At 42.8% G+C, this 15,073-nt stretch overlaps 1 protein-coding gene across 1 annotated transcript; it reads right to left on the reverse strand.

The window, feature by feature from the left end:
* Nucleotides 1-28: 28 nt before the first annotated feature.
* jazf1a (JAZF zinc finger 1a) lies at nucleotides 29-14,548 on the reverse strand. The gene is made up of 5 exons (XM_046416846.1): nucleotides 14,149-14,548; nucleotides 6,808-6,880; nucleotides 5,400-5,596; nucleotides 3,936-4,105; nucleotides 29-2,835 (listed from the first exon to the last, which is right to left on the reverse strand). Exons 1-5 carry the CDS (start codon nucleotides 14,261-14,263, stop codon nucleotides 2,659-2,661), a joined length of 732 nt encoding a protein of 243 aa, XP_046272802.1. The 5' UTR covers nucleotides 14,264-14,548; the 3' UTR covers nucleotides 29-2,658.
* Between the last annotated feature and the right edge of the window lie 525 nt (nucleotides 14,549-15,073).

The raw sequence follows: 15,073 nt of genomic DNA on the forward strand, positions 1-15,073 counted from the left end.
GGAAGAAAGAACGTCCATCAGTCCAAGCTACGGAGGTTTTAACTTTATTTTTCTGTTTTTTTTTTTCAGTCATTTCGTGTTTACATTTAAGCAGCTTCTCTTTTATATAGAAAGACAGTTTGACATCGTTTACAAGTTACTCTGCTCAGAACCTGCTGCCCCCTCATACAAAAAGGAAACATTGGTCTCCACGTTACATATGAAAATATAATTTAAAAGCACTTGACAAGACACACATTACAATACATTCACTGTACATGGTATATCGAACCCCCTCCCTCATCTCCTCCTCCTGCACAGCCCCCTCTCCTCCTCTCCCATATGTGTAATACTGCAGTTGGCCTCTGTGTAAATCTCAAACTGTCACCGTGGTGACTGCGGTGTCCGTGAAGTGGGCATGGTTTTACAAGTGTTTGACAGAGTTCCCAATGGGAGACTCTCTGCCTCCATCCATCTCAGGTCTGTCTCTGCTCTGATCCCAGCCGTGGAAACTGAAAGGTACGCTGAAAGGCAGGAATGAAGCTTTTCTATCACACGCCAAACACTATCTCAAGGTTACCCGACTTAAGTCCGCAGATGTACTTTGAAACTGACACCAGGATTTTAGAGATCTTGGTTCTTGGATCTTGGTGCTTCAGAATAGACGTGGATGTCTTTCAGGCCATATTTGTGCTTATTTGTTAGGAAGCACACTACCTAAAGGCTTTGTAAGTACAGTACCTGTGCAATATATAACAAGAACAGGATATTAAAATGAAATGTGGGTGTTGATATGTTCATTTAACCCCTAAATGAATGAAGGGGTTAAATAAATACCAAAAAAAAGGTCTGCCTGGAGGACGGGAGGGCGTGTGCACGTCAGAGGTCACTGTTCCCATCAAATGAACCAAAGACATGAGGCTCGTGCGTTGAGCTGTCTGCAGGATAAAAAAAACATGCATGATGAAGGAAATGATGTCACAGAGAATATGTATCGGCACACACTGCTGCACCGCTCTTGATTTTCTAGATGCAATGAATGATGAACTTCCAGTAAGTGGGGCAACAAGTTGGTCACCTCTACATGACCCAGTACTGCCAGCCAGCCATCCTGCTCCACAGGAGTCGAAACCAGCGGCCTGGCACCGAAAACATAATAAATCAGGTAATAAAGTACTGAAACACAGAATACAGTAACACTTTGATGACTTGGATACTGCTGAAAAAAAAAACACGCATACGTACAATGAACTGGAATGCTCTTTTCTACAATTACAGGTTGTAGACGGTAATCTCTTTCAAATACAAATCCACCCTGTCACACACAGTTTCTCCTGTCGTGACACACAAAGCATGCATGAAAACATTCCGGCAATGTACATCCACTCATCTGCACATACTGAAGGAGCGATGAAGAAGAAAATCATTGCCACACGTCTGGCGAGCTCCGTGGTGAAACTATTACACCTCCCCCCTCCCCACACCCCAACCCCCTCATCAGGCACATGGAATGGTCAATGTTTGGCAGTGGAGAGCTGTTGGCAACAATCACGGAAAAACAAAACAACAACAAAGATCTTGGCAAGTGGAACACAGCAAGATGCTTAACCTGTTTTCACGGCTAAGTCTCTGGAACACAGCTCTGGCACTCTGACTGAGGAAACTCCGGAGATATGAAATACATGGATGGTTTTCAATGGGGATGAAAGATATGGATTACTGGCCTGGGCCGTGTTCTAAGAAGTTCAGCGCTGAGCGACTCTTCCCGATCAACAGTAACAACAATTCAGAGTGTCAAACGGAGAGCAGTATTGGCTTTTAATCTCTAGGATGTGGTGAGAGAAAAACCTGCCTGGACAAACCTAAAGTCAGCCAGTTATTTGACTTTGACCTCTGAAGTGACAAAACTGGCAAAACTCAGCAAATGAGAAATGAAAGGAACACTTACTGATACATATAAAAAAACACTATCTAAAACACTGACAAAAATATATAAAATAAAGTTTGAAAATAAAGTGTAACTATTTATGTAGATGTTCATGAATACTTTTATATATTTTATGTACACATACATATCTATTGTTTATATATCCATATATCTATTTTAAGTATAACTTAACTCTCACACTTTAATCCCTAGAAGTTACTGTGAAGGCACAGATCCAAATTCAGCGAACTCTCTGTATCTAATGGAAAGGGAGTACAACGACTACTGAACTTAGATCAGCACTAACATGAACTTCATTCCACTCAAAGACGAGCAGAAAAAGGGGCAGGGCTTGGTTGTTCTTCCTATTTCACATCTTCTTTTAGGTTTTCCCTCTTCTTTCGTTTGTTTTTTGTCTTTTCTTTCTGTTGTTTTTTACAGTTAGCACCTTATGTAAGTCAAACAATAGAAAAAAAATAATGTGATAGCATATACGAATGTGCAAATGTACAACATTAAAAATACTACAAAGATACTTGTTTGTTTTTTTTTTTTCAAAAATACAAGTGATATATCATGGATTGAAAACAAATAATATAACACAAATAAAAGGATGGGGGGGGGGGACTAAATGAAAGCAACTTAAAGCATGCACTTGATCCTTTAGTGTGTGGGATGGGTGTTAAAGGGTCGGGTAAGGAAAGTCAGAACAGGGCCATGTTTGGGGTAGTTGACTGGTGTGACCACAGACTCTAGCCTTGGATCTTACGCAGGATCTCAGTGGAGACGGGTGGGTGGAAGTTGATGGTGTGGTGTCTCAGGCCCTGTGAGGTCTTGTAGCTTTTTCCGCAGCGACACTTGAAGGGTTTCCTCACACGGATCTGTGTGCGGTGGCCATTCTTGGCGTGGTACTTGATACCGTTCACATTCTTAAGAGAAGAGGAAGAGGAGATTCGTCATGACAGGGGAGACACAGGTCTGCAGATATAACCCTGTATCTTTCATACAGAAATGTCCCAGTTATTCTTTTTTTCCATTAATCCAGTGACATCAATGATACTACTCTTATATAAACTGTTTATCTAAGATTAGTAAAGAAACTGAACATTATATCTCTCTTATATCACAGCAAGACATCACACTGAATCTTGTCTTCACTCTGAAGCAACCAGCAGAGTTGAGCCAGAGCCTCTGGACAAGGATAGTCCAGCATTTAACCCTCAAAAACCATTGTTGTTTTGGGGCATACAAAGCAAACTGGATATAACAGATAGACTGAACCAAGTTAGCTTTTTCCAGTCTTTAAATTAAGCTAACCAGCAGCCACAGATGCCAGACCCAACAATGGCGATGCTTTTGTGTTTACTTCCTGGTTACGCAGGCCACTTTTCTCAGCTTGAGATAAGTTTTACAAACATAAAACCTACATGGATCAGCCATAATATAATCAAACGCAACAGAAAGGGCCATCACAAATGAGCTTGTTTGCTGTGTGAGGTATCCTGTTTTTTCAGATGTCAGAAGCTGCTAATCCTCCTTGCAACTGTATAGTATCAATTCCAATATCTGACAGTAATTTGTAAAGTAAAGCTATTACAGAAACCCCTTCTCTGCATTTTGTATCAAAGCTAAACAAGATCGGATCTGCCTTAAATCCTGGTCAGGTTGAATAATACATAGAGCCATTCAGATTGAAAACAAACACGGCCTTATCCTACGTCACTGTTTTGGTCTGAAAAGGCTATAAGAGAGTAATGTTCCCACAATGTCCATTAGTCAAAGAGCAGGGACTATAAGCTGAATAAGGGTTTTGTTACCAGCTGTAATAAAATTCAACCAAAGCAAATATACCATGATATATTTATCACTGCATCCAATCACGACATTCTGGATTTATAAGCTGATTTTTAAAACACTACATCCAGACATGTGATACTCAGACAAAAGCTCCGCTGTGGACTTCATCAGAAACTGCTAAACCTCGTGTCCTACGGCCCTGTAGCTGAGACTGACTCTGCTGAGGCCTTACCTTGTATCTCTTCTTACAGCCGGGGACGGGGCAGGCGAAGGGCTTCTCCTCTCCCCCATTCATGCACATGGAGCTGAGAATGGACTCGGAGCTGATGGCACTTTCTGTGGTCCACGACTCATCGCTGTCCGACTCCTCGTAGTCTACCTCCTCCTCATCATACTCACTGCCTGGAGGCACAATGGAGACACACAGACCAAAAAAAACATGCTAGTCATGCCAAATGAAGTATGGGTGGGGACATGCCCAGTAGCACATCATGACTTTGGGAATTTACCCAACAGTGATTTTTTATTAATAGTTTTATGGTTCTATATTCTGCTCTTACTTTGATTCATTAGCAGCCCACATATCATCGAAAGTACTGCTGAGACAAAACAGCAGTGGTATGCATATGCGTGCATGTATGTGTGTGTGTGTGTGTGTGTGTGTGTGTGTGTGTGTGTGTGTCTGTGAGTCAAAACTCAGGGGTTGGCTGAGAGAAAGAGATCATTAAGTGGGAGTGATCCCCATTGCTCAGCCTGGAAAAAGTGCTTTGCTAAGTGCAGAACATTTTCCACTCACATGTATGCACACACTAACACACACTCAAGACATCCACATACCACATTACTGAAAAGCTCAGGCGCAAGCACACAAGCAAACAAACACACATAAAGGCTCACCGTGCAACCCCCCTCCCCCCAAAATCTCACAGGAAATGCTGCACCTCAGCATGAGGAAATGGATGGCACCCTGGCACATGTCGAAAGAAGGCGTGTGCATGTGAGTGAGTGAGTGAGTGTGTGTGTGTGTGTAGCTGTGCCGGTCTATAAGCCCAGACCTAACACTACGTTTGGAACCATTTGGGCTGGAATTGGACATCTGCTTCTGGGCTGTGCAACACAAGGCCCCATACGAACACACAGCGTGACAGCTGCTATGTAATTAGCAGAGTGTTGACTGGTCTGCTCACTGCAGGGGCCACCAAACCCAACACACGCACGCACGCACACACACACACACACACCACAGCAGACAGTGCTTGGAGTTTTAGCCTCTTCTACTTTCCACTGTGGAAGCAGATTTTCTTCATGATTCAACTCTTTAATTTTTACGGTTCTAAATTATAATTTGCGGTTTGCATTACTGAATAAAAGGTGAGCTGGCTCGTGCTGTCTTGGCAAATAGTTTGAAGTTTTGTTATGAGTTTTTCTGCTTAGTCGCCAGGCATGAAATAAGCTGCATTCCAGTTATGTTACAAATAACTTCATTTGCTCATCAGTATACTGTTTGATTTGTTGAATGTGTTCCTATAACTATAAGCTTTTTCTTTCTTTCTGCCAGTAGGTTTCATTTGCATTAGTCAGTTTCACCACCTCCATTCACTCGACAAGTATAATCAATCCATCTTTCTTCGTCTCAAACACACATTTCAACACAGACACGCACACTCACTCACACATACACACACACCTGTCGTACCTGTCGGTGTACTGCTGCGGAAGGAAGATGAGGGGGTGATTGGGGGCGTGACGGGAGGTGTCAGGTTACCACTGGTGTGGCGAGGAGGTGTGGCTGTGCTGTTCCTGGACACTCCACCAGTGATGGACAGGGACAGTTTGGGTGTGGCCTTCTTCTTCATGGTCTCTTGCTCCCGACGCGCGGCATCAGTCATGAACCTGATAAATTCCATGACAAGGCAACATCTTTGAATCTAACACATTTCACCAACAAACACCCCCCCTGCCCCATCAGACAGCCATGTTGATGTCAGCTAGAGCACCTGCCTTTGCTATCTCACGATTTAAATTAAGCTTCCAGTTTCCATTTGATCATCATTCGTAACTTAAAGGATAATTATTGAGTCTTTATTTCACTGGCCAGTGTTTCTGTTATGATATCATAACACTCAGTAAAGTAACTGTAAAGATCTTGGAATAAACAGTCCCTGCCAAAAGAAAGTCTGATGGGGCAATAAACAAGCAGTGAGATAATCCAAGTGGTTGCAAACATGCCAGAAAGCCACATTATTTAGACTGAAAGCTGAAAAAGATGTTTTAAATGATCCCTTATTGTACAAGATAAATGTGCAAGTAGAAATAGAGTAAATGCAACTGGAGAAAACTGAACTACAAAGTCAGTCTTTAAGCTGTGATGGATGACATCTTATTCTTACTAATCTTACTAATTGCTGTTGCTCTCCCTCCCAAAGGTTTGATTGAAACCCTTCTGATCGGCTGACTGCTGGTGTTTCCTTCCAAGACTAACTTCTTTTCAGTAGGATTGATAAGTTGCCAGATGTCACACATCAATGTGATGAGTACAGTGATATTCGCACTGAACGGGATGATGGTTAAAACAACAAAATGAGGTTCTCATTCAGTTGTGATTGTTATGACTGTTGTGTACACTGGTGCTACCAGAGGCAAATCTGAGGTTTGAAAGGACATAATTCAGCTGCTCAGGGAACTGCCCCTTTAAATATACAGTCATCACAATAGTGCACAGTGGTGACATTTACAATGTTGCCACTGAACAATTACCACAGAAAACAAATCTCATCCTCTCTCTGTTTTGCCGTTATCTTCCTCAGTTTTGTGTCTTGGTGTGATTTAACAGGACATTAAGTGGGATGGTTCACCGCACGAAAACACACTGCCGTTTGCAGCGCATGAAGTCAGGAGTGATTGTCTAGTGTGGTTTTCTGTGCTGGTTTGGTGGATGAGTCACTGCTGTGTCTATGGGAAGACATCAGTCATTTGAGCTGCTCTCCGCAAGCCACATGTGCACACTTAGGAACACAGACTTTCACTGGTGGAGCAATGCTGCCCTCTATGGACGGACACCTTTGGTTTGCGTGAGTGTGTGAAAGTGTGGGAATGTTGTGTACCTGTTGATGTAGCTTAGGGCCAGATAAGTGGGCTGCTGTTGCTCCTGCTTCTCCAGGACCCGCGGATCTGTGTCTAAGGTAGGGAGAGAGAGAGGGGGGGAGAGAGAGAGAGAGAGAGAGAGAGAGATTCAAATTAATCACTGCTCTCTGTGGGGGGAAAATGTTGCGTGAATACTTGGTATAAGCAGCTGACTCATACATCTATTCTTGCTGCCAGACTGGCTGATAGATTACTGGATGTTTCTCACACTACGTTCTCTGTGTTTCTCCATAATATGTGAGAGCCTGCAGATACATTTCAGATACTTTCATAAGTGGCGCATTATTACACTAGCGCCAAGCCCTCTGTAATTTACTACCAACGCCTGTCCCAGACCCTGACCCAAGGCAGCTAAATCATCGCCGGAGTCTGAATGTGGCAGAGAAGAAATTTGTCAGAGAGTGAAAGAGCGACTTGGAGGCTGTGATGAATGTACACAGTGTATTACTCAAAACACACACATGCTTTTTCCAGTTGACTTGCTAAGTCAGTCACACTACAGTAGGCAACTTCCACTGCCTGAGGGAAGCAGTGTTAACTTCAAAGCCCCACCTCCCACCCCCCTGGAAAACAGGGGCAAGTGTGCATGAAAACACTGCGGGTGGGTGCATCTCTAAAGTACCAGTGCCGTCAAGTGTTCACAGGGGGAACATTCAGAGGGATCCACGCTAAAAACTAGTAGGTTTAAGCCATGGCGTGCATGGCTATGTCTTTGTGAGCATAATTGCAGCTTTATATGTAATGGCTAGCAGATGTATTGCAATTCAGATCCAAAAACTGGACCATCACTGTGCAACAATTAACAACACACTCCTTTCAACTACTCCCTTCCAACTAATCCCAAGTGAGTGAGTGTGTGTGTGTGTGTGTGTGTGTTTGTGTGCTGGCCCTCTCACTTCTTTGGTTTTTTAGGTTTTCACACCTCATAATTAAAAAAGAATGCAGACTTCCCACAGTGCAGGAGAACACCAAGGAGACCAGCAAACACGAAAACAAGCTCAAAGAAAATGCACATCACTGGTGCTGCTGCTGCTGTGTTGACCAGAATTCTGCAAGTAAAAACACTAAAAAGGCTCAGCGACGAACAAAGATAGCATAGATATATATATATATATATACATATATATATACACACACACACAGACTCACACACAAACACGCATCTGAGGTGGTCCACAGAGGAGGTCTCTGACAGTCTTTTATAGCTGAGCCTTAATAATCCTACCTGCTGCTTAGATGCAGAGGGCACAGCACATGCATAAGCATGAGCATGCACGCACACACATGACCTACATCACTGATGAGGCCGAGTGACGTGGCAAGTCTGACCTCTGTCAAACCACTTAGTCTGAATCTTTTAGTAACTTACCAATTTTTCTTTCTCTGTCATTATATATTGATATAAAGTGGTGATACTGATGACTTCAGAGTCACTCTGAGAACATTAAATGACAAAAAAATAGTAAATGTCAACATGCGCATTGTGGCCCAGCAGGTAAGGGCATTCATAGCTCATTTAACTTGTATGAAAGAGTAAAATGAGCTCACTAATGACAAGCCAAGAAATCTTCTGCCTGTTACTTTATTTATTAATTGATTAATCAATCAATAAAATGAAAAAGAAAATGTATCCAAAGGTATACAGTTTACCATCACACATCTTTTGTTCTGAACAACGACTGAAGTGATTAATAAATTATCACAACAGTTGTAGATCTATGATGTTGAACAGCTAATTGACTAATAAGCAGGAAATCCTTACATACGACAAGCTGGAACAACTGGGGGTTTACCATTTCACCTTGATCGCTTGGTCACTTCAACAACTGGTTATCAATTATTATGATGGGTCTGCCATTGAGGATTATTTTCATCATCGATTAATCTGCCAGTTATTTTTTAGATTAACTGATCGATTGACTGTACAGTCTATAAAACGTCAGAAAATCATGGAAAATGTCCATCCTGGATTTACAAATACAAGATGATGATAACGATGTATACTTGTCCTTTTTCAAAAGTCAAAAATTAGGATATTCTGTTTAATATAAAACAGAGAAAAACATTAAATCTCTTTAAATGAGAGGCTAACAGCACTTCCTGTTCCTTCCATTTTCACATGATAAACTACTTTGACATGTAATAGTGATGATTTTTCTGCTGATCAACTAATAGCTTGGTCAACCAATCATTGTAGGATTGATGATTGATCACTTAATAATACTACTAACATGCACACTACTAACTACCTCTCTCTCATTTGCCAATCTTTGTGTGCAGTGATGACTCAGGAGTCCAACTTGTATACAGTTGGATAAATTCAGAAGTTCCATGAACACTGTAACAGTGGCAGTCAGCTGAAATCTGCTCAATGCCATTTTGAGAAATGTCTGATAGCCATGGTTTAAGAAAAGTTAAAGAATGAACAACTTGGGATGTACAAGGAGCTCAGGCGTTTCCTTTAGCATGAGGTTAAGTGTGTGTGTGTGTGTGTGTGTGTGTGTGTGTGTGTGTGCGCGTGAGCGTAGAGAAGGGGGTAGGAGAGTGTTGGTGGAAATGGGGTAAGCCAGGTGCAAAGAGAGAGAGAGAGCTGCAGTAAATGTTCACTGGCTTTACGACTTCCGCTCACCTAGCAGGACAGGAAACTAACATACCCGCTGATCCTCCACACACCCACACACACATACACACCTTCCTAATTCTCAAGTTTTACATTAAACCTATACGGTGCGTTGACAGCAGCCTACTCTGTATGTGTTTCCTATCCCCACGTGTGTATGTCGGTATGTTTCTATGTATGTGTGCTGCGTTGAGACATTTCAGGGTCCCCAGGGTCTATAAATATCTCCCTAATTAGCATTCCTGTCATTAAAAGCGGCAGCCAATCAACAGCTGCTCCACTCACTTCAAGCAGACATCCATCTCACAACAGCGGTACACTGCTGCCCCCTGCTGAATACACACTGTGTGCATATGTCCACATGTATGTGCACATGTGTACGTATGGGTCTGTGTGCGTGTGTGTGTGTGTGTTGAAACCAGGCCAAGAATGCATGGCTTGTTTTGCACACTGCTAATTAAGCCACAGAGAGCATTTTAACGTGTTTCTAGAGCAGCAGGCAACCGGATGGAGGGAGAGGAGGGGAGGAGGTGGAGAAGAAGGAGCAAGGGGGATATGGGTGGGGGAAAAGGCAAACTTCTCTGTAATTACGCTTCCCAGTGCTTGGCGGGGCGTTCGGTGCCCTGTGACTTCCGAAAGCCAAACTGTGTGACTGTGTGTATGTGTAGTGTGAAAACAGAGGGTCTGCAGTTTCCAGTATCGGATGCCAATCCACTAATTGCTCTGCTACACCCTGACAGGTCATTTGGGAAGTATGGTGAACATACTCTCACGTGCAAAAACACACGCCCCTTCCCATGCCACACCCATGAAAGTGGGATGAGAAACAATGTGGCAGCAAGGGCTCTACTACACAGTTTAAACCATTATCAGATGTAGATTTATATCACAATATAGCAAATGAACAAAGATTTATGAGCAACAAAGAATCACCTATAAAAAGAGCTGAACCAACTGATCAAAAAGTTGATTGACAGATATTGCATATCAGCAATATTTTGATTATTAATTCATGATTTAAACAATTTTTCAAGCAAAAATTATTAGTTTCCATAGCTTCTTAGTTGTGAGGATTTGTTTCTTTTCTCTATCATTTTAAACTGAGCTTTTGGGGGTTTGGGACTGTTGGTCTTACAAAACAGAAAGTCTCTGGGACATTCAGTAGTTTAGGATATTTTACAGACCGGACAAATAATTGATTTGTTAATGAAATATAAGTGAATATGTCATTAACAGTTCCCAGGAGTCAAAGATGGTGCAAGATTAAGACAGACAGCAAATCTTCACATCTAAGTGGCTATCAGGGGAACTTTTTACCTGAAAAACAATTCAAAACAATTAAACAATTTTCAAAGTTGTTGATGATTATCTGTCAATATAATGACTCATCATTTTAGCTTCAGATATCATATCACATCACCATAAATGCAAACAATAATATTCATTTATTGCTCAGCCGCAAAGGCAACATCAAAGAAACAACGAACAAATTCCAGTAATGCACCTAATACCTCCTTAGCTATGCAACTAGCGGCAGAGAAGGAGTTTAATAGGAAGAATCCTGCCAATGACACAGAAAACTGCTTCACCATATTGTGCTTGCTTTTGCCTTTTCTTTGAGCCTGAGGAGATAAAGGAATACAGCCAAACTTAGCCGGTGGTCTGAATGATTACATCTTTACAAGTCACTGTAGGTTAATTATCTGCATGCTTCAGCAGAGTGCACACTACAGCAAAGTGCTGACCTGACTTCTCAGGTCACGTTACACCTCGGGCCTTTAATTCCAGCTGAAAAACAAAAACCCCAAACCCCAAGTGAAATCTGTGCAAGCAAAGCTGAGAGGTTTGGGATTCCCCTATGCTCACACCCATATTTTTCCTTTCTTCCTCCCCACTTTTAATCTCCATCAGCCTCCCCCATCCCTCCCTGCTCCTCTTTGCTGAGGTAAGGGGCAGGTACGTGCTTGTGCAGGTAAGAACACTGCACTGCCATGCACACAGGCAGGTATGCCTGACATCATTACATTCCCCAGACTTTACCCAGAGTCACCGCACAAAGCCTCCTTAAACAACAAAAACATCACACTAAACACAGTTCACAAGACCCATTTCCGCTTGCATGCAGCCACAATCTAAACAGTACGGGTATGTCATTGGATGGCTGCTATCTGCTCTTCTAGGATGAGGTCAGCACTGAAGACCCACATATTGTCTAATTTTCTCACGGAAGAGATCGAGACAGGCTCATATGGTCTGTTTGCTTCAAATAAGATACAAGATACACAGGGAGGAAAACCAGAGGCAGAAAACAGACTCATTATTATTTTGTTACTCAGCACATAGGAGTTCCAACCACATGAGGGCAGCACAGTCTACGATAATGACCATATGGTTCGCACACAGGCCCACGATGACTTCTGGTCCCCAACCTGAAATCTACTGACACACTTTTCAATGCTATTAATGTCTGATAGCAGAAGCCTGGTGTCACTTCTGGATTATATGATTTATTGTTAGTGCTGGTGCTCTCATGATCGGTTTGCACACTGCAGGACAGGCTGCAATCACTGCAATCTGTCATCAACAAAGCTGCAAACAGCTCACCTGATCTCTCACATGAAGGAGCTCCCAGGATTGGATTCACTTATATTTTGATTGATTGTTGATCGCACACTCAAGCGCCACTTCAAAATTAGTGAATTAGTGTCACTCAAGGCTAAATGCCACTACCCCTCCCCTCCTTCTCATCTCCTTCACTCTCACCTTAATCTCTTCCATCGGTCACAATTATCCCTGCAGTAACTGATCTGCGAATGGTATTGATTAAGCTATGTGTGATCTTGACGCTGCTGATGACCAGCAGAAGTGAGTAGAGGGGCAAGTCATTAATCCAAGTGATGTGACTAGTAAACCACCGTTCTGCTCAGCAAACGCTTGGGGTCAAAGGTCAAAGAACCAGATGGGGCATATATCCATAATGTCTGTCTATGGAGCTTGGGCTGTGTGGTCTAAATCTATTCTTGCATTTCTGTTAGTTTGGATCTTTCAGTTTTTTCATCCATCAGCTGGCTTGGGGCCTACACTGTCGCGACAGGTAAATATAAAATGGTCATTCATTTACAAGCAATCCGTGGAGCACATGCAGAATGAAAAGCGGTCCACAACACCGCCACCCACCCCTCCTCTTCTTCCTCATCCACAGACACACGCAAAACCGTAACCCCATTTTTAAGCCTCAACACATCCAACCTGGTCCACATGTGATGCCACATCACGTACATCGGGTGTCCTCACCACAGCTGGCTCTTTCTTGGTGAGACAGCAGGTGTGCAATAAGTCAGCCAATATACTGCCCCCAACCCCTTTAGAGACAGCCAGTTGCCATGGAGACTGGCTCAATGAAGCATCCATTCTACCCCCTCACCCCACTGCCTCACCCGCTTCAAACTGCTTCCTGATGATGGATACACGCTACAAATAATGATTAGCCAACATCAAGTTTGCTAGAAATTACTGAGTATTTTGTTGGTTCATGACTCCCTAGATTCTTCCATGGTGTAATTTAAAAAGGTGGATTATAGGTCAGACTACCAGTGTGTTATTTAGTGTTTAAGCAGAACTGAACACTCGAACTGTGCTTTAAAAAGTACTAAATATTTAACAAGCATTGCATTGAAAGGGGATAATTAAACTGACTGGTTCTATTAGAAAACTCTCTCACCAAAAACTAGGCAATGCTAATGACTTTTACTAAGATTTAATTTCATTCATTCATTCACTGTGTTTGCATCTAAGAGAGGCGTTTCTGCGGGTGCAGTCACTTGCTAATAATGCAATTAAAACATAATATCTATTCTGTTTCTTGAGGGGCCACATTTGTGACATGCGTTGATACGTATCTGATATATGTATCGATATATCACAATTACAGACGACTACAGACTACTCATGACTTTAAAACTTAGCAGTAGCTATGCTGAGTAAGTTCATTTCTTCCGTTTGTCTAAAGTCAAACAGTGGCTAACGTGACTGCAAGTCTCTATACGCCAGGTGACAATTATCAGAGGGTTTAATATCAGAAAAAAATCTAATAAACGGTGCAACAAGTTGTAGCTTGAGCATGTGGAAAAAAATATCATTTCACTGCACGTCTGCCACAAATCGGTTTAACCGATAAAGCATCTATGGTAATTAAACGACAACGACGTTATCTGAAAGCAATATAAAAGGTAATGTCTCGAAAGGCTCAGACAGCTGAAGTGACAAAAGCGACAGACTTCTTGGCTGCTCAATACACAAAGTGTGAGGGGAGACCCGGCTGCTCTGCATCAGGCCTGGAAACGTAAACACACAGGCGTCGTGAAACCGCTGCCAGCTCGGAATGCTAGTTACACCTATGAGACCTCCGCGGCCCTTCGTAGTCAAGTTACCGCTGCAAAAGGTAACTATCACAGCTAATGCACAAATAAAACAGGCCGGCCACGTAATTCAGATAGAAGGGGTGAATTTTCGAAAAGAATTAAAATCATGTCGCTGAATAACTCGCACTCCGGCGAGTCTAGACGAGAAGCAGGAATAGCGGAATGCAAAGCCGAGCCGCTCTCTGTTCAGCTAACTAGCTAGGGCGCAAGCTAATATCAGCTAGCTGCCTAGCTCCGTCTCCCCCTCTGGCCCGACTCACCGATGTGATTGTCCTCGATGTGGACGATGAGCTCGGCGAGAGACTCGAACTGGAGACCGCAACCCCCGAACCTACAGGAATTGGAGAAGAATGAAGCGGCGGCGATGCCCGTCATGTTTCTGGCGCTGGTGCATTCACCGGGTAAAGAGGGGGGGGTCCGGGAGCCGGGATGGTGAACGAGGAGGAGGCAGAGTCTTCGGGTTCGGGGTGGGAGCGCCGCAGAGCGCGGAGCAGCGAAGCAGACACCGGGCGGCCAGACAGGACAGCGGCGGACGCAGCTGGGAGGCAGGCGGGACGGTGGGGGTTGGGGTGGGGGTAGGGCAGGCTGGTGGCAGCAGCCTACGTCACGACCTGCCTACCTGTTGGGATCTGAGTCCCAGAAGCTGTGACTGAGGTATGGCTGATGACATCAAACACGCTTGAATCAATCTAAATCTTAGCAAATCTGCATGCGTTACACACATCAGAGAAACGAGCACATGAGTGTGTAAGAATATGATATGAACATAACCTGATTTATTTTTCCAGAGCTAGGGCAGTTCATTAACATGGACTATATTCATTTCATAACAAGCTGTGCCTTTTTTTTTTTTTTTTTTTAGAAATATCTCACCATTAAATTGTAAATGCTCCGATTATATGTAGCCTGAATTCAGAGATGTGTAATGTTTTATTTGATGGAAATTGTATAAATATTTATTATCAATAGCAACAATTTAAAACAGCCATTGCATCAGCGCTTGCCAATTAGGAATGCAAATACAGAAAGACTGGAGTCTTTTGGTAGAACACTGAAACTTAAATTAAGCAATCATCCGAAAATGACAATAAAAAAAAATCACATGACCGGAACTGATGCGTCATATAGATGTATCATATCATGTAACAGTTTATAGACAAAAGTATTGGAACACACAACTATTAC

This window comes from Scatophagus argus, chromosome 17 (genome assembly GCF_020382885.2).
Source record: "Scatophagus argus isolate fScaArg1 chromosome 17, fScaArg1.pri, whole genome shotgun sequence".
Classification (NCBI taxonomy): Eukaryota; Metazoa; Chordata; class Actinopteri; family Scatophagidae; genus Scatophagus; species Scatophagus argus.

Excerpts from the sequence above, each read along its gene's own strand:
- jazf1a (XM_046416846.1), bottom strand. The coding sequence starts at position 14,263 with ATGACGGGCATCGCCGCCGCTTCATTCTTCTCCAATTCCTGTAGGTTC. Across the intron at positions 5,597-6,807 it reads GCCCTAAGCTACATCAACAG|GTTCATGACTGATGCCGCGC; the intron begins GTACACAACATT and ends GGAATTTATCAG. Across the intron at positions 4,106-5,399 it reads CCGCAGCAGTACACCGACAG|GCAGTGAGTATGATGAGGAG; the intron begins GTACGACAGGTG and ends TTGTGCCTCCAG.